This window comes from Solea solea, chromosome 1, assembly GCF_958295425.1.
Source record: "Solea solea chromosome 1, fSolSol10.1, whole genome shotgun sequence".
NCBI classification, from domain to species: domain Eukaryota; kingdom Metazoa; phylum Chordata; class Actinopteri; order Pleuronectiformes; family Soleidae; genus Solea; species Solea solea.
The window spans coordinates 8,013,534-8,040,846 of NC_081134.1; the positions used below are offsets into that span (position 1 = coordinate 8,013,534).

General features: G+C 40.2%; 3 protein-coding genes across 6 annotated transcripts in view; 2 read left to right on the top strand and 1 right to left on the bottom strand.

The window, feature by feature from the left end:
• The first annotated feature begins 2,045 nt into the window (after positions 1–2,045).
• On the top strand, positions 2,046–9,640 carry asip2b (agouti signaling protein, nonagouti homolog (mouse) 2b). Of its 2 annotated transcripts, XM_058631263.1 has the most exons (4): positions 2,046–2,066; positions 2,157–2,273; positions 6,766–6,839; positions 8,635–9,640. In XM_058631263.1, exons 2-4 carry the CDS (start codon positions 2,168–2,170, stop codon positions 8,800–8,802), a joined length of 348 nt encoding a protein of 115 aa, XP_058487246.1. In that variant the 5' UTR covers positions 2,046–2,066; positions 2,157–2,167; the 3' UTR covers positions 8,803–9,640. The 2 variants fall into 2 exon arrangements, with proteins under 2 accessions (XP_058487246.1, XP_058487240.1); XM_058631257.1 differs by lacking the exon at positions 2,046–2,066 and having other exon boundaries at positions 2,075–2,273.
• A 6,855-nt stretch (positions 9,641–16,495) lies between these two features.
• Positions 16,496–21,345, top strand: LOC131460556 (V-type proton ATPase subunit d 1-like). The gene is made up of 8 exons (XM_058631164.1): positions 16,496–16,751; positions 17,506–17,677; positions 17,801–17,979; positions 18,434–18,513; positions 19,208–19,285; positions 19,379–19,555; positions 19,632–19,709; positions 21,085–21,345. The coding sequence occupies exons 1-8, from the start codon at positions 16,631–16,633 to the stop codon at positions 21,250–21,252; spliced, it is 1,053 nt and encodes a 350-aa protein (XP_058487147.1). The 5' UTR covers positions 16,496–16,630; the 3' UTR covers positions 21,253–21,345.
• LOC131460537 (uncharacterized) overlaps positions 21,241–27,313 on the bottom strand; it is a 40,263-nt gene continuing 34,190 nt past the window's right edge. For all 3 annotated transcript variants that reach the window (XM_058631152.1, XM_058631144.1, XM_058631136.1), the window contains 7 exons: positions 25,668–25,852; positions 24,823–25,025; positions 24,545–24,713; positions 23,702–23,811; positions 22,782–22,889; positions 21,705–21,831; positions 21,241–21,612 (listed from right to left, as the gene is read on the bottom strand). In XM_058631152.1, coding sequence (XP_058487135.1) covers positions 21,602–21,612; positions 21,705–21,831; positions 22,782–22,889; positions 23,702–23,811; positions 24,545–24,713; positions 24,823–25,025; positions 25,668–25,852 — 913 coding nt within the window. In that variant the 3' untranslated portion in view covers positions 21,241–21,601. The remainder of the gene's footprint in view (positions 21,613–21,704; positions 21,832–22,781; positions 22,890–23,701; positions 23,812–24,544; positions 24,714–24,822; positions 25,026–25,667; positions 25,853–27,313) is intronic.

Below are 27,313 nucleotides of genomic sequence, written 5' to 3' on the forward strand. Positions count from 1 at the left end.
TCACCATAATATTACAAGTGTGTTTCCACACTATAAGCATATTGTCAGTTTATTTTGATTTTAATGAATCTATTCTGCTATTTTTTTTACGACACCTGTTTCACATTTATCAGCGTGTGTGTAAGTGTGATTAACCATGTCCAGCTCATTCCAGCCTGACACAAGTCTGCCCTTTGAACTGTGTCTGTAGGAAAAGGCTTTTTGATGTGATCTGAAACTGTTACCTGACAGCAGAGACATTTTTTGACGTATCCCAGTTGGAAATACATATGTTACTAATACCATTATTGGCGGCTCTCAGTGTAACAGTGGGTCAGCATCCGTAACACCAGGACACTGAAATTGAAGAAGCTAAATGTAATTTAGTCAAAATTGCTTTTATCATTTACACCTGTGCCGCGCTGCCTGACGCTCAAAGTGCTTTCCGTATACGAGAGGCTCGCCAGACCGAGACCAGAACTTTTTGTATTCCTGCAAAAGTTTGGACAGCAATTCAGAAATCTGTAACTAGAGACACAGGTTTCAGAGCAAAGCCACCCAAATGTAGAACCTCCACACTCAAGAACTCCTTCCTGAACAGCAGTTTTGCTCACTGTCCATAGGACAATAATCTCTTTGATTCTTGAATCTTGTAACCACAGCAACAGCAGGGATGTGTCAGGACACACCATGAGTTATGCACCTAGTGTTTGATGAGTTTTGCGTGTGTGTGTGTCTAAATGTCTTTAGCACATTTTCTTGCGTAAACTCTGGTCTTGTCAGGATCAGCAGTCCACAAGGAGACCAGAAACCTGGTCTTAATGAGTCAATGAGTGAACCTCATTTCTGAGGTGTGTTTGTGTGTGTGTGTGTGTGAGAGAGAGAGGGCAAAAGCTGCATTTATTATAATATTTACATTTAAACTGAACTGTTTGTTTCTGATTCACTTGTAAGTCTCTATCTCCACATAATATTCAGATAATAATAGATAATAGATAAAGTAAATGGAAAGTAATGAATTAAAGTTAGAATTATGTATGGTCAATACAAAAATAAAGATGCATAAGCATGCATCCCATAGTTAAAATCTATTAGAGCCTTAATAGGGTTATCTTACTGCTTATTATGATTGTTTGTATTAAATCATATAAACAGAAAGCCAGAGTAGAACATGAATCATTCATATTCTACACAGATAAACCCTCCTGATGTTTTCTCAAGCTGAGATTTTGAAAGGCCCCCCAGAAAGGGAAAATCAGTCCTATGGGAAAATGTGCACTGTGGTGCTCTCTCGCTCTCTCTCTCTCTCTCTCTCCCTCTCTCTCCCTCTCTGCACATATGTGACCTTCATTTTCTGGGTCTTCAACACAAAATTTAGAGCCAGAAGTTTTCAAATGACCTTCTTCTTCCTTCCAAAGACTCTTCAAATTTACGACCCTCAGAATCCCTTAAACTGTCTCCTGCATGTATTATTATTTCTATGACAGTAATGATGATTGTTATTATAATAATTCACAACATTATTAATTATCATTTCTCATTGTTATTTCGTTCCTTTCCACTTATTTGCAAGTTGTATTTTATTTATTTATTTATTTATTTATTATTTCAAAAATAAATACTGCTCTCGTTTGTAATATTGTAATACGCAAAGAAAAACCTTTTCCCTTGGTTTGTTCAAGGCTTGGTTGTGTTTCATTCTGTGAATGTATTATGTAATAGTTTTTTTGTTAATTGTGTTTCATGCACAAATAAAGGGTCAAGGGGCAACAGGCAGATGTAAATAAACGTGCACATTTTGCAAACAGTTTTGGGGGACAGGTGAAGTTAAACTAAACTAAAGAAGAAGAAATCACAATAACAAACATAAAACCAACATCTGAAGCAGCTCTGGGTTCACTGTCGTGGACATTTAGGCAACCTAAAAAAAATTGTGTTTTCACAATAATTTCCTCCCCCATTTTCGAGTAAGTTGTCTGTTGCCACGGCAACCGACGTTCATCTCCTACCGCGTCTCGAGAGCGTCATGCGGGGGCGGCGCGTGGCAGCCTCCCAGAGCAACGGCAGAGAAATATAAAGAAAGTAAAGTGAGCGTTTGTAGCAGAAAGAGGACGTGATATATACGTATATATATATATTTTATCTTTTTTCTTTTTTCCCTTTCATGTCATCAACAGATTGATTTAGAATGAAAATCAGCGGCAAACACTTGTTGTGCTTCTTCCTGCTCAGCCTCCCGCTGTCCTGGGCAGAGGACACCAAGCAGAACGAGAGGAACACAGACAACAGCGCAGGTGAGGAGCTCTCATTTAACACATCCTTTGTTATTTTCCCAGTATATGTTTTATTTTTATTTACATTTGGTTTGGCTGTGGGCCTTTGAGGAATATCTGCAATGCAAAAAATAAACAAAGAGCTGAATGGATTCACTGGAATGTTTAGAGGAAGACTGTGTGTGTGTTCATATACGTATATCTATATATGGACATTGTCCCTGTGTCTCTGTCTGTCCTCACCCTCTTTACTCTGGAGCACAGAGCTCAAAATACATGCCACACAATATTCCGTGTGCTAAATTTGCACTTGCAGCATTTGCTACCACCATAATTCACACTGTTATTATTAGCAGTAGCATTTATTTATTATTTATTTATTATTTATTTATTGCAGGTTGATGTTATGAGGGAGTACACATGAGTACACACATACATACACCAGTAAAGTGTTGTTAAATAATGTTTAATGTTTAATGTTTGTTTGTAACTAGTTGGCCGGCATGCGTTTAAATACATGAGTTATGGTAAAATGACAAAGAAAAAAAAATTACATTTATTTATTGATTTTGAACATAAACCATCAATAATAAATCTATAAATCAGCCCCTTAACATAAACCCCACTCATCTACTTAAAAACTATCCTATACACAATACGTTTTTTATGTTTAATTTCCCTCCTAAATTATAACCTCCCTTCTTGTCACAAGACATGTTTAGAATATTACTTTTTTACTTTTTACATTATTTGTGCCATTTTACATTTAACCCGATCCCCAAAACAGCATTTTTTTGTGCTCCCTAAACCTTACATGATCTAAAACGATGATTGTTCTTTTTGCAAATAACTTTTACACACGTTACTCCAGTAACAGTAAAATAATATAAAGTGAATCACGATCCAATATGTGTCTGCTTTTTCTCAAAGCTGCAATGCCATCTTTGCTTGAACGTGATTTATTTGAGCTTCACAGCTGATTTTGTGGTTCGAAAAATACACTTTTGTGATAATAACATTGTCAATCTTGATTTGTGTAAATGTGTATTTAAATATTTAAATCTTTGGATCCCTGGGAAACGCTCTCTCTTTTTGTTGCACTACTTGTTGTATGTACAGCTTAATGACAATAAAAGTGATTTGATTTGATTTGATTTGATTTGCATATGTGGTCATTTTAGTTTTTAAAGAAAGAAATAAAGTTGTTTTAGATTAAAATTGGAACAATTCACGCAAATGTACATTAAACCTTTCTCCAGAAAATGTGGCTGATTTAAACAAAAGTTTTATTCCGTCTGAAATGGTTACAGCAAACATTCTGCAATTGCTTTGTTAATTAAAAGCCTTGGTGGTCATTTTTATGCAGACCACAAAAGTCAGAAGACCCAGGTTCTATGTCTTTCCGCACAGAAAGTGAGTTTGCATTTTCTCCCCGTGTGTGCGTGGGTTTTCTCCGGCTTCTCCAGTTTCCTCCCACAGTCCACAAACATGCAGGTTTGTGGATCAGCTAAATTGGACACTCTAAATTGTGAGAGTGGATGGTTGTTTGTCTCTTTGTGACCCTGTGATGGACCCTGTGATGTGGCAAGGTGCGAGTTAAAAGTGTTGTCTCATTGTCTACAACTTTGTCCTCCACATGACGGTCACTGACACAGGGTGAAAGGTGGGTTCACACTGGACAGGTCACCCGTTCATCACAGGACCACATAGAGACAAACAACCACTCAATCTCACACTAACACCATACGGTCAGTGTTTTAACCTCTGTGTGGAAACCCACGCACACAAATGCAAACGCCATACAGAAAGGTCCTCGTTCAGACTGGGTCGCGAACCAGGGGTGTGTTTGTTGCAAGGCAACAGTGACTCAAGTGAGATGTTGATAAAGTAAAAAAAAAAAAAATAGTCAAAAAGCTGAGGAAATAGCAAGTGAATGTCGTGTCTGCTGGGGTCTCTTCTCCAGAACAGATAAAAATCACTGAAACCACATCTGAGGACTCTTGATGCAAACATAGCTGATGATTATTAATCAGAGTGGGGTCCCCCCCCCCACAGAAAAAGCAGTGGATGATCAAAGTGTGAGTGAGGGCCTCAGCATCAGCGGGACAGCGGATGAAATATCAGCCGGTTGAGTGTTTTGGTTTTTGCAAAGAAACAGATGAAATGTACACATCTGGTCAAAGATTAGCTCCAGGATGTTGGCCGGAAAGCGAGAGTGCAGTGTCCACTGTCGTTACTTACTTTCTTAGCGTTTCTGCTAAATCACGTTTGTTTTCATTGAAACACTGACCGACACACTTAGACGGTGTAAAAACTATCACACAGCTTAATGCGTTGAATATTAACGTGGCATTGTTGTGTTTGGGAACAGACCGACGTGGTTCAAAACAGACATCACAGCAGATGATGTTCACCTGGACAGGTTTAATGGATCTATCATATTTCACATACTAGGCTGGAGTTTGTCACGTCACACAAACTAAGGAAGAAACTTAAATAATGTGTGTTTTATAAACTATTTTTGTTGCAGCGAGAGCAAATTCTGTGTTGATAATATACAGTAATAAAGGATTCTGTATGCTGTAGTGTAAACATTACACACACAGAAAAACAGTGATCACTTTATTGTTTTACTTATTGTCTGGTTTAATTAATTGGGAAAATAGTTGTTAGTTGCCGCCCTAGTTATCAACAGCTTATTGTGACACGTGTTTCCAATTTGAAGTGACAAAGTCCTGGAGTGTGACTTGGTTAAGGAGGGACTAAGGAAAAAGAGCAGCTTGAGATGAAGGGACGGACAAAACATTGGACTGAAACATAAGAAGACCTCTGTTTCTGTTTCTTATAACCAACCAGGACAGTTGTGGAACCCACATGTTTTTAAGATTTTAGATCAGACCACAAAAATGATTTGCAGGAAATAATTGAATCAGGTTTTTTTGGGTATGGCAGAACTATAGGCATGGAAATATTCAGACACGTGGATATTCTTTGTGACTGACGTGAGACTGAGCTGGGAAAAATGTGTGTGTTGCATGAATGTTGTTGTGGTGCTGACAGGCTGTAAGTGTGGTGTTACTTTAGGCATAAAGTGTGTTGGCCGCAGGTTATGGTGTTTTGTTACACTGTTCCGGCATCATCATCCTTCTGAAAGGTCTGAGATGAATTACTCAAAAGCAGAAATGCTGTCAACATGAGTCAAACTGCAATTTTTTAAAAGGAAAAACCCTGTGTATAAAAGTATGTATAGTAAGTTCCATTATTTCAGTGGAAACATTCATCATTATGAACCAAGGTTGAATTACTTAGGTTGAAAAAGAAATTTTTTTTCCACAACATGTTCTTCCCTTCACCTAAGGTTGTGATGATTAAAGAGGATAAGGATAATTGTTTTCGGGGGAAAAACTAAAATATAAACAAAACCAAGCTGAACAGAAAAAAAACACAATTAAGGGGCCAGAGGCTGGCCGGCTTGCAGGCTGAGCTCTGAGTCCAAGGACCACACAGAGAAGACATGGCACACGGGCGACTGTGGATCCAGAAACCAGAGTCCTAAAGAGCAGAAGTAAACGAGGAGATGAGTTACAGGTGAGTGGCTCAGAAGCCCCGCCCACACCCGCCCGCCCGCCCACCCACCTGAAACAAACTACACAGGAACACAGGAAAACAAGAACTTAAACAAGATAAAGGACAGGAGCTGACCCCATGACAAAAGTGTCAGCATTCAATTATACTTGGTCCATTCAAGTATATGTTAAAATGGCTGCTGTGCAAAAGGCCCACTGTAATTTCAAATATCTGCCCCTTTAGTTGTGTTTTTTTTTTTTTCTTCCTGTGGCTTGGTTTTGTTTATTTCTGTAAATAAATGACATGTAGTTCCTCCTTTTTTCCCTAAAACAATCTGGATTCATTCACCTCTCTCATTCACATGAATTGTATTCCTACTTTTTAAATGCAAACCTTCTATAAATGCAATACAGGCAGACTGTGGTGTTGAAAGTGACCAACGTCAGCCACGGCGCCTATAAATCCAAATTCTCAAACGTCAACTCCATGATTGAGTATGGAGCGGTCAGGAGCATGTAGAGTGGGTCACGGTCATGCTTGCATACATTGCTTTTATCTGCACATGTTTGAAGTTATCCTCATGTACTGTAGCTGTGAGCTTCTGCAAGCGGAAAAATCACAATTTAAAGGAGAATGAAAATCCAATCAAGGTGTCTCCTGAGTGTGAAGATAGATATTCCAGGCACCACACAGGGAGATTCCCTTAATCCAAATCCAGAACAGCCATCAGCGAAAAAAGGATTTCCTGCATTTTTAATTCTCTTCCTGAGCGAGTCCTGTTTGCAGTTCCTCCTTCATATGTATTGGCCTCAACTTTAAATAGAGTGCGGTGAAGGTTTAATAAAACCCTGAACTGTGTTCTACAGGGAACACGCTCTGACATAATTGTTCTGACTGTTGGTTTATTAAAAGTTAACACAAACTATTCCTTTCTTTTCATCCTCAGTTTTGAGCCCAGCAAAATCCAGACGACTGTTTGCAAGGCAAAAGATTTCTTCATCAAAGGAAAATCGAATTCCTGTAAGTTTTCTTTGTTGTTGTTAAACTGTCTTTAAACGTAAACCCACAAAACGCCAGAGCTCCACCCCAAAAGATTATGGACTATGCTTTAACTTAAATATAACTTGACTTATTCTTTTTGTTCTTGCTCTCTTGTCTGGTCTTTAAATTTAAATCCAAATCAGCAGATTCCTTGAAAGATACTGTGGCTTCCATCAGTGTGTGTGCGTATGATTAAAAGCGTGTGGTGAATTAACACCTTTAGTGTTGAAAAGACACTTCGTTTTAACATTAGAATTTGAGACGTTCCATTTTTTTTTCATTGAGAGTAAAAGGGTGACAAGTTCACGTAGGTGGGAAATTCACTTAAAATCAACCATATTCATATGTCGCAGAATTTCAAAGTAAAAGTGTGTGCTGTGATACGCAACGTTATGGTCGGCAATAAAAAAATAAACTTTTATGATGCAAAATGAAATAAAAATTAAGTCAATTAATTAAAATTAACTCAATAATAACATGGACAACTGTAATAAAACGTTAAACATTTGATATATACTGTATATATGACCTAAAGTATAATTATTATTATTTTATTATTCTGTGTTTAATCTAGCCACAGGTATACAGGTATCTTCTTTTGCTAAAATGTCACCAACACCAAACATTTAACACTTCTCATTTTGCTCGGCATAAAGCGGGAAATAATAAAATAATAAAATATATCTGTATGTTAAACATCTGATAGAGGGTCGAAAACGATCCCTTTTTAAATCGCTCACAAGAACGTCAAGCACTCGTAAAAGCAGAGTGAGAAAACAGTGTAGGCCTCGGAAACGAGAAACATTGTGAACACCTCAGCTTTGGGTGAGTAACAGAACAAAGAGACCTCCAAGATAAACATCTGACCAAAGCTACATGTCTTATTGAAACAATCACAGATAATCCCGCTCCACTTTGTCAAACTCTTTATCCACATCCAAACAAACAGTTATTGTAGAGTTGTCAAGGACGTGCAGCAGAGGAGGATCACACAAAGCATTCAGCAGATGTCGGCGAGAGACAAACACATTTTCTAAATGTTTCGAGACAAAAGAAAAAGAAAAAAACCTTTGGGCCTTTACGAACTGCATTCTCGTGGGTCTTTAAAAGACTTTTACTGTGTCCTCGGCTTGACCCTGTAAAGTTGTTTAAGAGTTTTCAAATAAAAGTTACAAAGTGCTTCACAAATACATGCTAATAAAATAAAAAAGCACGACAAATAATAAAAACTACATATGTATACATTTTGGAAAATGCAGACCAATTCAAGTATGTTTAAAGTTTTAATTTAAAAGAGTTCCAGGATCTCAGGGGCTCTCACTTCTCACAGGATTTTACGATCAGGATCACACTGTGACCTAAGATTGCCAGACTGTGTTAATTGACTTTTCAATGATTAAAAGAACCTTTCAAATGAATTCTAACCCTGGAAGCCGCAGTAAAGAGGCTAAAACCAGGGTTATTATGTCTCTGACGAGAGCCGAGCAGTGAGAGTGAGCTAAAACCTTCACATTCCAGGCTGTTAAACTATCAGAAAAGCAATAATTGTGGAGCTGAGGCGGAGGAGTCACAATAATCTTTTGTGGGCTCTTCACCAGGACCATTACATGGTAAATTGACCCGTTGTGTGTAAACACATTAGTGATGCTATAAACTTTATCTCTCTGTGGTTAAATTGTGTTTATTTTACTCACCGTAGAGTCAAAGGGTCAACAGGCATTTTACCTACTTCTTTTATTTCCCACAAGCGCTGTGTTTGTTGTGATCACTGCAGAAGCGCAGGTCCGACTCCGTGAACCCGGCTCGTCGCTGTGGCCACCTGATGGACAGCTGCTCCAGCCGCGTGCCGTGCTGCGACCCCTGTGCCTCCTGTCGGTGTCGACTCTTCAACAGCGTCTGCCACTGCTGGAGGATGAGCCACCTGTGCTTAAAGAGGGCATAGATGTCCCACACACAAATACATTTTGCCATGTGAAGACACCACAACACATCATTGATAGCATTATATTGGTGTTTTATACTGGGGACAATTCCAAAAAATGTGCTGCCCAGTGGCATGTGTGGGTTTGTCTCTTTTCGCAGCACCAGTGCAGTTCAGGCCGTATGATCACAGTTCAGTGAGAATTAGGAACATAAACAAAAAGTCTGAGGTGAAAGGTGAGGGTTCTTCCTGTTTTTGGCGGCGTCCACATCACTGCGCGTGAAAGAGAGGCAGATGTGAATTGAATAAACTGATGACAATGGACTTCTGTCTGGCTTAAATATTTCTATATATAAAAAAAGAACTAAAACACACACACAGAAATGCTTACAACATATTGTTTGCAGGTGTAACAGGAGGAGTTGTTCCCCCGCGTGTTTTCTGCACAATGCTGCTGCTTTTGAATACCTCATTCTTTAGAAATCCTGCTGGTGAAATATACTTTTCTGTGTCTCCCTTTGAGTTGAGCCTGAGAGAGAGAAGTTGCTCTGCGATCCAAAAAATGAAGATTTTCTAATTATTGTTCTATTATTATCATTATACAGTATCTTACTTTGTGTAGCTTTATGAACAAAGTTATAGTTCAAATGTTGTGCTGTTAAATAAATACTTTAGAAGCCCGTAATATCCATGTGTTTTATTCTTTTCTTTATCATTCTTCATCCCAAGTTCATCCTTAACATAAAGCAGCTTCATTTTTTCAGTTTAATATAGAAAGAAATGACCTATATGTGTGTATATTATTTTACATTTTATGTAAGAAATGTACTATTCAAGTAAACGTGCTGTGAAATCAGGAGACTGAATCACCCCTCTTTTAGGGGCACAGTTATTTTTGATTTGGCATGTGGCTGCAGAAAATGCTGAGAAAACAAGAAACAAAACAGAAACATGAAAAGAGTTTAGGTGAAAACACAAGACACGGTCAGTATTCATACATGTGATGTATGTGCAAATGCCTGGCTTCTTCTTTGTCATTGAGCACCACTGTGGTGGTCTTCTTCTTCTTCTTCTTCAGTAGATGCAGAATTTATAAGAGGAAAAGGAACTGACACACATGACCCAATGCTCCCTTGGGACCCATCCATCTACAAAGTTTCATGGAAAAAGACAAATGGCATGAAAATAGAATTATTATAAACAGACACGGGTCAAAACAAAGCAAAGGAACGCAGGTAGAAAACGAAGGTAGAAAGTGTCCAAACAAATATGTTTCTTTCATGATTTTGTGGAAAGCACATAAATAAAAACCATCAGGCACGTGGTGGTGGTGTGTTTTAAACTGCGAGCATGTAAAGGTAAAGCATTTCTTGAATCGTACCCAAGCAATGTTACAACATGTGGTGCACAGTATGTGGTACAGTGAGCTGTAAATAACTACCATATGTTCCCCAAAGCCGTGAACATGAGGGGGTGTTGGACAGAGAAGAGTCTCGTATTACTGCAAAAAGCTTAAATATGATTATTCTTTGAACACGTGCTTCATCATGTACACTTAAATGACACCTAAATTTAGTAACACAATTCCAATTGCAATTGCATGCAAGCGGCACTTGATTATGGAAAATCTTCAGTAAATAAAAGATACCACAAGGCAGTGGTGTCAAACTCATGTATGTGTGTGTGAAAGGAATACATTAAATAATGTGATAATTAAAGTTTTTTTGTCATTGTAACACGATATTTAATGTTCACAACGTCTATTTATTTCACACTTTTCCAACTTGTATACGATGTGCAAGTTATACGTAGATTATAATTATTGTTATTATTAACAATTATTTAAACGTCAAGAGGTCAGTGAATATAAGTAAACATTAATGAAAACAAATGTAAACATACATATTGTTCTTCTCCCCAAATAGTGCACCCTGAGAAAGGATTATTCTGGGCTATAATAATGAATTGGACAGAGTAGCGGCATCTTGTGAGAAGTAGTAAAAATTAAAAAACTGCATTTGTCTGTAAGCAAAACAAATTAAATTCCATTTTACAAAATGCTTGTACAAACTGAGTTTGATCATTTATATTTGAGGTTGAGCTCCTCAACACAAACAAAGAATGTTCTTGAAAACTGAACCACACCAATTATAACTCAAATGAAAATAACTAGTACCGCGCGCGGTTCTGAACGGGTTCGAGCCGACCCACGCGGGTCGCCGTGTGCCACGGCTCCCCGCGTGCCTCGCGCTCTCACCCGTTCATTCACCGCGCGCGGTACTAGTTATTTTCAGTACTAGTTATTTTCAGCGGCGTCCCCGCACATGTCGATCCAAATTTCGGGGGGGATCGGCAACGTATGGCAAAGTTATAGGGCACTTCCTGTTTAAAATGGCCAACTTCCTGTTCGTCTCTGGAAACATGTTCAGGGAAGGTCCCGTAACTCACATATCTAGTTTTGTGTCAATCGGACAATGTAAGACTTTACTTCCTGTTTCGGGTGTTACACTTCCTGTAGGGAGGTGACCTTTTACGGACATGCTCAGGACAGGTCCCTGGTGTCACATATTAGGTTTTGTGCAAATCGGACAACGTACGGCAAAGTTAGAGGGCACTTCCTGTTTAAAATGGCCGACTTCCTGTTGGTCTCCGTAAACATGTTCAGGGAAGGTCCCGTAGCTCACATATCTAGTTTTGTGTCAATCGGACAATGTAAGACTTTACTTCCTGTTTCGGGCGTTCCACTTCCTGTAGGGAGGTGACCTTTTACGGACATGCTCAGGACAGGTCCCTGGTGTCACATATAAGGTTTTGTGCAGATCGGACAACGTACAGCAAAGTTAGAGGGAACTTCCTGTTTAAAATGGCCGACTTCCTGTTCAGTCAACGGCGTCTCCGGAAACATGTTCAGGGAAGGTCCCGTAACTCACATATCCAGTTTCGTGTCAATCGGACAATGTAAGACTTTACTTCCTGTTTTGGGCGTTCCACTTCCTGTAGGGAGGTGACCTTTTACGGACATGTTGAGGAAGGGTCTGGGGTCCCACATACTAAGTTTCAAGTGGATACAACAATCCCTGTTGGAGCAGCATCAAAAACTATAAATGTAATTCTGTCTGCTGTCACCAGGGGGCGCTGTATTTGAAAATGAATATTTTCATATAGACGTGTTCAGGGCCGGACTGTCATCAATCCTTGCAAGTTTGGTTCAGATCGGACCAGGATTGGCAAAGTTGTAACAGTTTGTTTTTTTAGAATTTTCTACCACCACCAGGAGGCGCTGTTTTCAAAATGTACCGTTTCAGCAACATAGTCGTCTTCAGCAACTAACCATCATCAACTATAGCAAGTTTGGTTGGGATCAGACCTTCCATCGCGAAGTTATAAGAGTTTCATTGTCTGTTATGAAAAATTATTATTATCTCCAATTTTGGCGCCCCCTATCTCGTACGCCATACAATATTTTAATAAGCTTTTGATAACTTTTGATGCTCAACTCGTCCACATTGATCTCACCAAGTTTGAAGGTGATCGCACAAAAGCTCTAGGAGGAGATAATTGAAATACAAGCTGTCATACTGTCTGCTGTGACCAGGAGGCGCTGTTTTCGAAATTTAATATTTTCATATAGACGTCTTTAGGGCCGGACTATCATCAATCCTAGCAAGTTTGGTTCAGATCGGACCAGGATTCACGAAGTTGTAGCAGTTTGAATTTTTGTCCCAAAAATCCGACTTTGCGTCGTTGCCATGGCAACACCGTTAAACGATTTGTCGTCATATTGATCACGCATCATCTACCATGTGTTTTGACTGTTGTCACCAATTTTGAGTGCGGTACGATTATCTGTGTAAAAGTTATTCCCGAAATCGTAAAAAAACTTTTTTTTGGTGTATTTTCTTTCACCACAAGGAGGCGCTGTTTTCAAACTTCACCGTTTTCTCATAGACGTCTTCAGCCATGGCCCATCATCAATCATAGCAAGTTTGGTTCGGATCGGACCTTCCATCGCAAAGTTATAAGAGTTTTGTTTTTCTGATGCGAAACATCAGAATCATCACGAACTTTGCCGCCCCCTATCTCGTGCGCCATGCGACATTTGAAAAAACTTTTGATACCGTGAGCTCCTCAACTGGTCCACAGGGACCTCACCAAGTTTGAAGGTGATCGCACGAAAACTCTAGGAGGAGTTAGTTCAAATACCATTGCTGCGAATTCGCCAAAATCGCCAAAAAATCGCCAATCAACCCAAGATGGTGGATTTCCTGTAGGTTTCACGGGAAAGTCGTCATCGACTTTTTTGACCGTCCCCACCTAATGAACGTATGTACCAAGTTTCGTTCACATACGTTAAACCCGACATGAGTTGACCTAATAGAAGTTTTTTGCGTGACTTTTTAGCCCCTCCCACTTCCAATTTTCCACGCATTTTCCCCGAACGACTTTCAGACGTAAATTTACACCAGGATTGATGCGGTCACAAAAATCTGTGAGTTTTGGGGTATGGGAAAGGCCTCAAAAATGCGATTTACTTTTAGGAATAATAATAATAATAATAATAACTAGTACTGAAAATAACTAGTACCGCGCGCGGTTCTGAACGGGTTCGAGCCGACCCACGCGGGTCGCCGTGTGCCACGGCTCCCCGCGTGCCTCGCGCTCTCACCCGTTCATTCACCGCGCGCGGTACTAGTTATTTTCAGTACTAGTTATTTTCAGTACTAGTTATTTACAGTACTAGTTATTTTCAGCGGCGTCCCCGCGCATGTCGATCCAAATTTTGGGGGGATCGGGCAACGTATGGCAAAGTTATAGGGCACTTCCTGTTTAAAATGGCAGACTTCCTGTTCGGTCAAGTGCGTGTACGTAAACGTGTTCAGGGAACTTCCCTTGTCTTACATATCAAGTTTTGTTCAGATCGGACAATCTTAGAGTTTACATCCTGTTTCGGGCATTCCACTTCCTGTTGGGAGGTCATCTCTTGCAGACATGCTCAGGACAGGTCCCTGGTGTCACATAAAAGGTTTCGTGCAAATCGGACAACGTACGGCAAAGTTAGAGGGCACTTCCTGTTTAAAATGGCCAACTTCCTGTTCGTCTCCGTAAACGTGTTCAGGGAAGTTCCCTTGTCTTACATATCAAGTTTTGTTCAGATCGGACAATGTAAGACTTTACTTCCTGTTTCGGGCGTTCCACTTCCTGTAGGGAGGTGACCTTTTACGGACATGCTCAGGACAGGTCCCTGGTGTCACATATAAGGTTTTGTGCAGATCGGACAACGTACGGCAACGTTAGAGGGCACTTCCTGTTTAAAATGGCCGACTTCCTGTTCGGTCAAAGGCGTCTCCGTAAACATGTTCAGGGAAGGTCCAGTAACTCACATATCTAGTTTCGTGTCAATCGGACAATGTAAGACTTTACTTCCTGTTTCGGGCGTTCCACTTCCTGTAGGCAGGTGACCTTTTACGGACATGTTGAGGAAGGGTCTGGGGTCCCACATACTAAGTTTCAAGTGGATACAACAATCCCTGTTGGAGCAGCATCAAAAACTATAAATGTAATTCTGTCTGCTGTCACCAGGGGGCGCTGTATTTGAAAATGAATATTTTCATATAGACGTGTTCAGGGCCGGACTGTCATCAATCCTTGCAAGTTTGGTTCAGATCGGACCAGGATTGGCAAAGTTGTGACAGTTTGTTTTTTTAGAATTTTCTACCACCACCAGGAGGCGCTGTTTTCAAAATGTAACGTTTCAGCAACATAGTCGTCTTCAGCAACTAACCATCATCAACTATAGCAAGTTTGGTTGGGATCAGACCTTCCATCGCGAAGTTATAAGAGTTTCATTGTCTGTTATGAAAAATGATTATTATCTCCAATTTTGGCGCCCCCTATCTCGTACGCCATACAATATTTTAAAAAGCTTTTGATAACTTTTGATGCTCAACTCGTCCACATTGATCTCACCAAGTTTGAAGGTGATCGCACAAAAGCTCTAGGAGGAGATAATTGAAATACAAGCTGTCATATTGTCTGCTGTCCCCAGGGGGCGCTGTTTTCGAAATTGAATATTTTCATATAGACGTCTTTAGGGCCGGACTATCATCAATCCTAGCCAGTTTGGTTCAGATCGGACCAGGATTCGCGAAGTTGTAGCAGTTTGATTTTTTGTCCCAAAAATCCGACTTTGCGTCGTTGCCATGGCAACACCGTTAAACGATTTGTCGTCATATTGATCACGCATCATCTACCATGTGTTTTGACTGTTGTCACCAATTTTGAGTACGGTACGATTATCTGTGTAAAAGTTATTCCCCAAATCGTAAAAAAACTTTTTTTTTGTGTATTTTCTTTCACCACAAGGAGGCGCTGTTTTCAAACTTCACCGTTTTTTCATAGACGTCTTCAGCCATGGCCCATCATCAATCATAGCAAGTTTGGTTCGGATCGGACCTTCCATCGCAAAGTTATAAGAGTTTTTTTTTTCTGATGCGAAACATCAGAATCATCACGAACTTTGCCGCCCCCTATCTCGTGCGCCGTGCGACATTTGAAAAAACTTTTGATACCGTGAGCTCCTCAACTGGTCCACAGGGACCTCACCAAGTTTGAAGGTGATCGCACGAAAACTCTAGGAGGAGTTAGTTCAAATACCATTGCTGCGAATTCGCCAAAATCGCCCAAAAATGGCCAATCAACCCAAGATGGCGGACTTCCTGTAGGTTTCACGGGAAAGTCGTCATCGACTTTTTTGACCGTTCCCACCTAATGAACGTGTGTACCAAGTTTCGTTCACCTACGTTAAACCCGACATGAGTTGACCTAATAGAAGTTTTTTGCGTGACTTTTTAGCCCCTCCCACCTCCAATTTTCCACGCATTTTCCCCGAACGACTTTCAGACGTAAATTTACACCAGGATTGATGCGGTCACAAAAATCTGTGAGTTTTGGGGTATGGGAAAGGCCTCAAAAATGCGATTTACTTTTAGGAATAATAATAATAATAATAATAATAATCTTTTGCATTTCAATAGGGTTCTTGCAACCTTGTTGCTCGAACCCTAATAATCTTTTGCATTTCAATAGGGTTCTTGCAACCTTGTTGCTCGAACCCTAATAACTGCACTAAAAATGGAATGTTGGTATTCACATATATAGTTATATGCATGTAAATAAAACAACATGAAGGCAAAATTCTTGCACGTAATAGCAGGTACGATACTGGAAGATCAGAACTAAGTGGCTGGAATAAATCTGGTCTAAAATGGAGCTAGTTTTCCAATTTCAAAACAAACACCTATTTTGAAAATGGAGTGGACGATACCTGCTGTCAATCACACACCATGTTGGTCAATAGAAGGGAAGGAGGCTGTGGTGACAGATGTAGCATCCTGATGCAGCAACATCACACAGAAGGAGCAGAAGAAGCTTGAAATCATACCAAGGACTGACAGAGGAACTGGAAAAGTTGTTGTTTGAAAACATAGCTTGTGACCTTGTCTGTTGAATGTTTCCTTTGTGTTTTTCCTCCTGCATAATACTCAGCTAAAGAACAACATGTCCTTGACCCTTTTTTTTTTTTTCTTTTTTTTTTTTACATCTGTCTGTTATTACACCAAAAAAAAAAAGTGTAAATAAACTGCCTGCATTAAGGACCTGGATGTGTTTAAGTGCAGGAACTGAGACAGGAAACACAGCCGTGGAATTTCTGTGTATCAAAAATGAAGTAATAACTGCATGGATGTTAGTCAGTGGGGAATAATGCAGAAGTCGCTTTATAAATAAAGAAGAAACATCCCAGCATCACTTTTAAAGTGTCGTCTGGCTCTCTGGTAACTCATCTGGTGTCATGGCAGAGCTCAGCTTCAATGTGGATCATGGTTATCTGGAGGGTCTGGTTCGAGGGATGAAGGCTGGGATTCTGACTGTAAAGGATTATCAGAATCTGGCCCAGTGTGATACACTTGAGGGTAAGACTTTTTATTTATTTATTTTATTTTTATTGTTCAGTTTTGAACACATTTCAGTTGTGCTAATGAAACTCTCCCACAAATGTAGCGTAGAGCTGCCAGGGACATATGTGCCCCACGTGTTCCCTCTGGTTGAGTATATGATTGTATCCTCCATACAGCATAATTGTCCAGCGCTTACATCCACATCTGGAACAATTTCTAGTGCACCACACAAAATCTCCGAATGAAGATATTTCTCAACTGAAGGGGAAACTGAGGTTGGGAAATACTACCCCTATAATACAAAGCAAAATGCAAATCAGTGAAGCATATAGGACAGGGGGTGTTGAAGATGGAGCTGCCGGGCAGGAGGGAGACAGAGAAGGTTCATGGATGTTGTCAAGGAGGACATGAAAAGAGGACACAAGGGTGGAGGCAGATAATCCAAATAAGCCAAAAAGAAGAAGAAGATTGTTATCACTGAAGGCAGGATTTGAATTTAACATGTGTCCTTAATCTCTGATGAAATCATGGTCACATATGTTATTTTTTGACATACAGTATCGTCCATTTAACAACTTGGTTAGAGGCAAAGATAAACATATGTATTTGTTTATACTGTTTTCATTTATTTAGACTAAGGTCTTCCTGACTTGTAACCGCAACCTGAAAAGGAAGTTGCTGTGGAAAAAGTCTGATTTTAGTTCCCCCTCTCCTCTCCTCTCCTCTCCTCTCATCTCCTCTCCTCTCCTCTCCTCTCCTCTCCTCTCAGACATGAAGCAGCACCTGCAGAGTACAGATTATGGTAAACTCCTGTCATCATCTGAGGAGGAGCTGACTGTGTCTCTGGTGGACAACCGGCTGAGGGAGAACCTGGTGGCCGAGTTCAGCTGCCTGCGCTCCAATGCCTTGCCCCCTCTCTCCACCTTTCTTGATTATGTAAGGTATGGATAATCAAATAAATAAGCACACTCATTGTTCTCTCTCCATTCAGTACATTTTACGTCAACGTCTGCAGTGCAACATGATTTATTTTCCCATTTACTATGTCCTCTGTGTTGCCATAGCTACAGCTACATGATCGACAATGTGGTGTTGTTGATCACCGGGGCCCTGAAACAGAGGGACGTGTCAGAGCTCCTCCCACGATGTCACCCACTGGGCGCTTTTGACCAAATGGCAGCTGTGGGAATCGCCCGCACCCCGACTGAGCTCTACTCAGCTGTGCTGGTGGACACGCCACTTGGTATCTCGTAGTTTTACACCCATCTAATAATCCTTTATTCCCAAAAGACAATCAGTTATGAATATACCAATATTGATTGTCTCTTCTTTTGGTTTTTGCAGAGACTGAAATGACAAATAACAGAAAATATGAAACAATTAACACCTGAGTCTAATTAATTAATACAATCAGGTGATTGAAATAATTTCACCTAAACTTTACACACTGGACCTTTAAGTCATGTACTGACAATGTTAAACCAGACCTTTACATGGCTTGTGATTGTGTCAATCTTAAATTCTAATCTGTTGCTGGCATAATTCAGTTTCGGTTTCTCTTCAATCTCTCGTTTCTCTTGCATTCACTTTGATTGGATTTTCTTTCGCTGGCACAAACGGGCGTCCATGTTCCAAGCTCTGTTACAGTAAATGAGAGAGTGACATGTGCTGATGAGACCACTGTGTTGTTTGTGTAGCTCAGTTCTTCCAGGATGCTGTGTCCGAGTCCAGCCTGGATGAAATGGAGGCTGAGATCCTGAGAAACAAACTGTACAAGGTGAGTGCTATAACTTATGTTGTGGGGACCTAAATCTGTTTACACAGTCACATTGTGGGGATCCCCATAACGTAGATTACTACATTTTAAGGTGAAGACCTGGCTGAGGTTAAGGTTGGGGTTAAATGGGGATTGGGTATTTAGTTGTGATGGTTAAGATCAGGGTAAGGGGTAGTGTATGGAGACAAAGTGTATGTATATATATATATATATGTAGGTATGGTTACATTAAAGCTTACTATATATATATACGCTGTAAAAGCTTTGAATGAGTTCAAAGCTGAACTCGAGTGAACTTGAGCGCATAAAGTCTGGAGATTCTTGATGTTTATTTTATTATCCAGCCGCTGTTTGTTCTATTGTGCTTCCTTCATCTGAAAAGTTAATCTGAAATTCAAAAAACATAATTTGTCCCCAGGGGGCAATTGATTATTTTGTGAGCGCTTCTGTTATTTCAGTCATACTTTAACCATTTTTGCTTTATTAGCACAATATTGCCACTGCCGTCTTCTGTCTTGCCGTAAAACAAATCCCTTCCTGTGTGTGGTGCAGGAATCCCCCGGGTAAACACTGCTATACTGACAAACACAGAGAGGCTTCATTTGACAACAGTTTAAATGTGATGGACTTTTGTTGTTTTTTTAACAGACAATCATGTGTAAGTATAAGATCTGACCTCCATGTTTCCTGAAAGTCATATTTAGAGTCCTTCCACTCCATCTGCAAAAACATTGGCGGAGCCACTAAAGACATCATGTGTCCGGTCCTGGAGGTAATGTGCTGTTTTACACTGCTTGGCTGAATGTTTTTACAAATGCTGAAAAGGAGTTTTTGCTGAAAACGCTGACATGTTTGGCTGCCGCAGTTTGAGGCAGACCGACGGGCCTTCATCATCACAGTCAACTCCTTCGGGACAGATCTCAGCGGCACAGACAGAAGCGCTCTTTATCCGTCGTGTGGCAAACTCAACCCTGAAGGTTTGCAACTGCTGGCCAAAGCCGAAGACCACGAGCAGGTCAAAGCTGTGGCAGACTGTTACCCAGTGAGTCCAGGATCGTCTCCACGTTGTCATTGCACTTCACAAACATGTGGTTAACTTTAACCTTAACCTCCCTTAGGACTACAACATCATCTTTAATGACCCAGAGCCAGGATCAGCTTCTAAGACTTTGGAGGACAGATTCTTTGAACAAGAGGTAATACAAGTAAAATAATGGTGTCCCATTCATCTTAGGTTGCCTCCAAGTAATGTTTTGTCAAACGTCACATTTACTAAAACGTATGGAGGCCCAGAAGTCACACAGTGTGCACAGGATATTATCTTATATTATCTCTAGCATGTTATAAAAAGCAAAAGACAGTTTTCAGAAACATGGAAGTGGCCGACGCCGAGTGAAGACAAGAGTGTTGCTTTTCGTTAGCTCATCAGTGTGGATCTTATCTTATCCCGCGAGCCAGAGCATAGCAGTAAGGCTGTGGTCCAGTGACAGCCACACGTGTTCCTACACACAACTGTTTTGGACATGACGTTTAGCACTTTCAAATAAATATAACAGCAAAAGTCACAGGTTCTAACTCCACTCTAAATGGACACTCCAAATTGATGATAGGTGACTGTGAGAGTGACTGGTTATTTGTCTCGATACAGAACACTGAGTCACAGTTATCTGGAACTGAAAAATATCGTGTCTTTTTTAGTATTTAGTAACAAATTCATCCTGCGGGCCGGATTGGACCATCTGGTTTGACACCCCTGCTCTATATGTTCGCCCTGCGACATACTGGCATCATGTGGATGATAAAGCGGGAGACAATGAGTGAGCAAACAAATATGTGCCTCCTACAGACGGACATGTCCATTTAACAAATTGATTCAGCATGAAATTCCAGGACACTGGGCCTCCACAGGGAAACCCCTGGACACAGGCCAAGATGTAGAGCACACACTGTCATAACACAGCCTGCGCATTCACCTTCATATGTGCACAACCTCAATAAAGCAGTGAACGCTGCCGGGTTTCAAACTCACATACAAAATCAACAGTCATGAATACAGACAGATGCGTTCCAACAAAATCAATACCTTGCCATCCATATCTTGTGTGCATACGGTGCAAATCCTGACAGCACCAGCCGCTTTAGGGGCTCCATTTAAACTACGATCACCACCCAGCAGTGGCATGCCTCCACTGACCAACAGTTTCAACAGTTGCTGACATTAATTTACAGATTTAACAGATAAAAGGCCAAAAATGTGTTCCATTAAGCCACCGTGACCCTTGTCCTCCATGTCAAAGGATTTCCTTAAGACGTTCTCAAGATATCATGTTCAAAAGAATGTGACGGACACAGACATGATGCCACTGCCGCAGAAGCCATGCCATTTTCAAACATGAGAACCTGAGTTAATTTCAAGTTAATCTTTTATTGACAAAATGAGTAACTTCCAAGGTTAATGTTTTTGACAGGTCAATGGGGGTTCTGAACAGGATAACTGTACGGAAGTCTAATAAAGTCATAAATTGAGTTCATGTGCAGCAGGGGGGGCCTATAACTTTCATCTTTCCTCAGGTTAAGCTGAACGCACTTGCTTTCCTGCAGCAGTTCCACTACGGCGTGTTTTATTCGTACATCAGACTGAAAGAGCAGGAGAGTCGGAACGTCGTGTGGATTGCCGAGTGTGTCACCCAAAGACAGAAGTCCAAGATTCACAACTACATACCCATCTTCCAGGGCTGAGCATTAGAGACAAAATAAAACATGTATTAAAAAACAGCTTAAAGCAGTTTAAAAAAAAAAAGAAAAATGTAATAAATGCACACAAAATAGTCATGGATGTCTTTATGATGATTTGGATTTGGGTAAAGTGAGTGAGTGTGTTTCAACAAGTTACTACAGTTAGTACGTTCACTGATTACTGGCACAACATCTGCATGGTCACATAGGACAAACATTACTAAACAATAATGTATCAAATACAATAAAAAAAAGAACATGTGCATGTGAATGATGTGGCGCAGTGGTATGAGAGTGCTGTTTCAGCAGCCTAATGACTCGTGTTTGCTTTTTCAAAAAATGGGTCCGAGCTTCATACTTTTGCTGAAACGAAAAGAAACACAAGAAGTTGTAAAACAAAAAGAAATATGACAGCACAGTGCTTCACAGTGTGACCGTATGAAGTTGGGACTCACAGCACTGGACGGGGACCTCCAGGGGAACGTAATTCTGCTGGCACAGATGAACGAAAGCTGACGCTAACCTGCAGGGAGCTCGGGAGGAGCTCGACTCGCACACCGACAAGAACTGCGTGGGATCCACCTGAACACACAGAAGGATTTGACATTCTGCAGCCACTTTTCAATGTTTTTCATCAAGTCCTGGGAACCTTTTCACATCATGTCACACGTGACAGTGTAACAAACCTGGGTTTTTACACCTAACAAATGTTGGCTGGCAAAAGTGTGTATTACACCAAGTTTATACAAGAGCGTAGCATACACATGCTGTATGATGAGTCAATATAAGACCAACTTTAACCCTTTAACACCGATCCTATCTAAGATGACACATGTGGGGTTATTACGGTCATTTCACTCGCGCTGCTGCACAAAGACGGCAAATCAGCGTCTTCAAGACTCAGACAAATGTTATTGTAAATATGTGTTATACTGTTCAAAGTTCAAATTTAACGTGCAAAATCTGGTGTTCGTGTACAACTACAGTGTTTTTTCTACGTTCTTCATCTTAAATTGTTAATACACTATTTTAACGTGCAGTAAATTTGAAATAGCTGCCAGATATTCAAAGTTATTCTGTAAAAAACGGGCAAAAGCACTTACTCACAGGACATTTTCTGGCCCTTTTATGGTTAAACTAAGGGAAAAAAAGGCTAGACGGACATTTTAAGGCTTAGTTAAGTCACATTATTACAATCCAAATCCAAAAACGACGACAGAATTTGACAAACATAACAACGTAACATGATGGTGCCCTAAGACTTTTGCAAATTATCGTCTAACTGCGACATTTATAGCAACATCGCTCCCTTTGAACTATGTTCATTTTTTACAGTGTTCTATTTTTCTCATCGTCTCCAGCCGAAGAATTCCTTATCATCAAATCTTTTAAAAACAGGAAACAGGTCAGGAATGTTTGGTTGAGGACACGTGTTTTCAGTGTCTTCCATAACGGTTTACCTTAATCCTGATCTGTTATCGTTCCTGGAAAGACATGCAGTAAAATGTCATCAATGTGAGCTTTGAACTCACTACTCTGAAACAGGAGCCCAGCGGAGAGTCGGGAGAAGAAAACAGAAAGTCACAGCTCACAGGGCTCCAGGCTGTTGTAGCTGGTGGTCTCATACACTCCTGTGTCATCTGAAGAAAAACACAATGTTAGTTTAAGATAAGTTGATCATTTCAAACATTTACAAAGGGTTTTGCTAAATGTAATACTGTGACTTTACACTGTTGCCTTAAGTCTGCACTAAATGTTTCCATTTTCATTCTTGTTCATCTAGTGAAGCTACTTTTCTCTCCTGTTTACAAAGAAATTTGATTCCTGGTCAATTCCTGTTTATTTTGAACATTTTTTTTGTTTGTTTCTCTATTTTTTAACGTCAGACCATTAATTGTTTCTGTATGGGTGCATGTATTATTTTATTTCATTTAACATGGACATAGATTACGGGATACAAAACAAAATAGTTTGTTATATAAAGATAAAAAAAGTAAAGAGGCGTACGTCTCGAAAAGTTCAAGTTAAAAGTCCCATATTCACTCTTTTGAATGGAAAAATGACCAACTTAAAGTCAAGTTAAAAGTCCCACACAGGCAAAAGTAGAAAAGACACTAAAAGACAAAAAGGAAGAAAAATTTAAATTAAAGACATTTTGAGTGTGTGCTTTATGTATTACAATTTTCTTTCCTTCTTTTTCTTGCTTATCTTCTTTTTATTATCATGTTGGGGGAAAATAAATTGTGTCAAGCATAACTGTTTATGTCTTAATAGTAAATACAATGACATGCACATTTTAGATAAATGTGCTATGTGTGAGATTTTTTGCATTAAAGTGCTTTTTGCCTCAGTCTTTTCCACACAGGGAAAGACACAGTTCATTGAATCGACGATGCATCAGGACAGTGCATTCCTCCTTTAACGACAGTGTGAATGTGCAAACTCGTCGTACCTGCCAGTTGAAGAAAAAACTGTCCATGTTTTCTGCTTGAGAGCCGTCAGGCAGAGGAAAATCGTTCCCTGCTTCATTGTCGTTGATCCCTAACAGACCAGTAGACGCACCTGTGATCAGAAAAAACTATTATTATTATTTTTTTTTTCGTTTTTCCAAGTTCAGTACAAACTCTGGGAACAGGGAAGTCATAAATCCCACAAGAACGTAATGCATGATGGCTAATGGTTCTTTGTAGCAGAGAGCATAAATAATACGACAGAAGCCAAGCCAAGATAAGCCTCATATTGTCAAAGATGGCCACTCAGCTTTGGTGTACAAATCCCAATGGATGACGTATGTCTTTAAGTTCCAGTGTTTAATAACTAATGAAGCCTTGTGTTACTTCATGTGGGACACAGTAGTCATGCGTCCCAGCTGTAATCAGCCGAGTTGAACGCACTCCGATCACAGCAACTCTCACACCGAGGCCCTCAAAACCTTTACCTGTTATTCCTGCTTGGGTTCTCTTTTGAAAGTGGGTTTCCTGCATTGCATTGCATATAAGTAAGAGTTTGTTTTTTGCAGTTTTGTAAGTATGCAGTATGTTTGTAGACGTGTATATAACTGCTTTAAAATACACATCTTTTTTATGAACTCTGGGCAAAGCCTTGGTTTTACAGAGGCCGCTTTCTTGCACTGCAGCTTCTACAGCCGCTCAAACAGACACACGTAGTGAGTGTTTCACACAAACGAGGAACAATATCCACTCTGCTATGTGGACGCCACCGTAGTTCCTTTGACATGATTCTTACTCACTGTACCTTTGAGACACTGTATGAATACAAACCATAGCTCTCTTACCATGTAGCCATCCATCCAAAGTGAAGCTGCACAACTCGAGTGCTCGGTCACATGACACCGACACCCCGTTCTGATTGGTCACCTGCACAATGTTTGACGCTCTCCTGACAGCGACTCCACTGTCACTGTGGAACATGTGTGTCACAGTTTGGTTGCAGTTGGTCCTCACCTGTGATACAAACATCAACAACATTTTTCATTTACATAAAGCCAAACACAGAAGCCTCTGCTGTTTGTATCAACACTACCACAGAATGCTGTGGCAAAGGAGTGAATACCTGTCCACTCTGCTGAATGTGAATGGTGTCATTGTTCATTTCTACCAGGAGGAGGCTCTGCGCGTCGGAGCGCAGCAGCAGCAGCGTGAATGAAGGGTCAGTGCTGACGTCCTGGGCGAGGAGCAGTGGACACGAGCCCGGCAGCTCATACAGGTGACCATCGAATGTCACCACGAACTGATCTGCCACCAGCAGAGCTTGATCTTTTTGGAGGGAGACAATGATAAAGACACTTATAATCCATCATTTCCCAGACTTCTGTTTTATACATTTTAAGCTGCGCTACATAGCCCATGGCCAAGTGGAAAGGGAACGTGGCTTGTAACCAGAGGGTTGCCGGTTAAAGGGCTGGGGTACCTTGCTCCACTGCTCCCCAGACGCTGCTCAATGGCTGCTCCTAATTCTAGGAAGGTTTCTAGTAAACGATGAGTTAAATGCAGAGAAAGGAATTTCCCTAAGGGGATTAATAAAGTACAAAATACAATACATAGGTCTTGATGTTATTATTCTGCCTCTGTTTGGTCTTCGTTAACAAAGAAAGTGTAACATTATAATGTGAAATACTACTAGACCTGAATAAGGGAGTGTTTGTGTGTATACAGCAGCAGCGCAGGGGTGGGCGGGGGCAAGAAGCATTTAACTGCAGAACAAATTTTACATGTTTAATCAGTATTTTGTGAAGTAATGGTACTAATCATCTAATCTAATTAGAATATTTTCCCAGTAATTAGTCCCTAAGTACATTTTTTTTATTATCAGGAAATAATGGACGTGTAAAATAAAATGTTAGCAACCCATTTCTATTTAATAGGTTGTTGTAAAACTTAAAAGTGCACTTGTTTTACGTTTAAACGGGCTGTCCATGAGCTTCCTCTTGAGGCGGTTGAGTTCAGCACCGGGTCTGATGGAGACGAGGGTCTGCAGCGGCCTCAGGAGCCACTCCTCCAGGAGGATCTCCACCAGTCCTGCCTTGGCCAACTTTGACTGGTGGAGTGGCGACAGCGGCACAGACACAGTCACTGAGCAGCCACTGGGAAAACCATCAGAAGAAAACTTTGAAACTTGCGCTCAAACTAGTGTTTTTTTAACTTTAAAAAAAAAAAGGTATCTATAAATCACCGTGTTTGTGAAGATTCTCAGACATCCACATTATGTCATTTAAAAGATCTACTTAAGGCAGCTGGACCTCTGGATTCCTGAAGACGCTTCATGTCTCATCCTAAAGGTATCATTTCAAACTAATGGGCAGTCTAAGGTATTTAACCTCTTAAAGGGTTAGGCTAGGCCACTGGGTCAACGACTCACACATGAGCCCCAACAACGCTCAAAGTGATTTTGTTCCCTCTGGCACTAATTAAACCGTAAAAGAATGTCGTCTTCTTCTTCCTTAAATTTTAAAAGTGTTAAAACACTTTCATACCATCTTTACATAGCTTCAATTAGTATTATTCCAACCATCTGTGTTTTGGCTCGGTCACTTAACCATGTTCGCTTAAAACACAAACATCTTATAATTCAATTTCTATTGGAACCGTAAGCCGCTGATCGGCAAAGAAATGACAGATGATGATATGGGAATAATAGCTACAATATGAGAATGATACTGTCTTTTAACCTGGCTGTAGTTTTCAGCTCGTCATCAGGGTTTCTCAAGCGTTTTGGGTCCCTTAAAGCAATGAAAAAAAACCCTCATAAATCTGACACCAATTCAGCATATGCTTCCTGACATTTGTTCCCCTACGCTGTAAAGTTCTCTCTCTGCGACACTCTTACAACAGTACGGTCAGACACCATCATATCATCCATCTTCCTACAACATCATTCAGACAAAATGTGATGGCTGCGTTTCCTCGACTTCACACACTGAACTACAGTCATGGTCTGGTTTCATGGAAGTGAGTGTAGCAATTGACTTAATACGAGCATTTTAATGATGTGTCGTGGGTTTTTGATCTCCATCTATGACTTATCTACAACAGCTAAAAATAATTAACACATGGCCAACACATGTACGCCATAATTTGACTGTATGATGCTGTTTGTGACTTGAAATTTCAAGGTGGAAAAACTCAGATATGACACTGGCCGCCTGACTCATGATATGGCTTCTACCCAGGAAGAACCAACATGTGGTCATATTAACAAGGCTGACACATTAAAAGTGGTCTTTAGCAAACTCACAAGAGGTTTTTAGTAAGTTAGAAGAGAATTTTCAAGAATTCCAAGCAAGTCTAGCTGCCTTTGTGAAGCAACTTGTTCCAAAAGCTTCTTTATGACTGTGTACAAGTCTGCAGTTATGCAACACAAACTTAAAGTAAAGATTATTTTCATAATCAATAGCTTTTCATATCAAATGTTCTTGTTTTTGTCCATAAACCAAAACGATTCAGTTTTAATGATTTCTTTGTCATAGAGAGCAAAGAAACCAGAAAATATTCACTTTTAAGAAGCAGAAAAAAAAAATATGTATATATATGTATATATATATATA

Excerpts from the sequence above, each read along its gene's own strand:
- asip2b (XM_058631263.1), top strand. The coding sequence starts at position 2,168 with ATGAAAATCAGCGGCAAACACTTGTTGTGCTTCTTCCTGCTCAGCCTC. Across the intron at positions 2,274-6,765 it reads GAACACAGACAACAGCGCAG|TTTTGAGCCCAGCAAAATCC; the intron begins GTGAGGAGCTCT and ends TTTCATCCTCAG. Across the intron at positions 6,840-8,634 it reads CAAAGGAAAATCGAATTCCT|AAGCGCAGGTCCGACTCCGT; the intron begins GTAAGTTTTCTT and ends TGATCACTGCAG.
- LOC131460556 (XM_058631164.1), top strand. The coding sequence starts at position 16,631 with ATGGCAGAGCTCAGCTTCAATGTGGATCATGGTTATCTGGAGGGTCTG. Across the intron at positions 19,556-19,631 it reads CTGTGGCAGACTGTTACCCA|GACTACAACATCATCTTTAA; the intron begins GTGAGTCCAGGA and ends AACCTCCCTTAG. Across the intron at positions 19,710-21,084 it reads ACAGATTCTTTGAACAAGAG|GTTAAGCTGAACGCACTTGC; the intron begins GTAATACAAGTA and ends ATCTTTCCTCAG.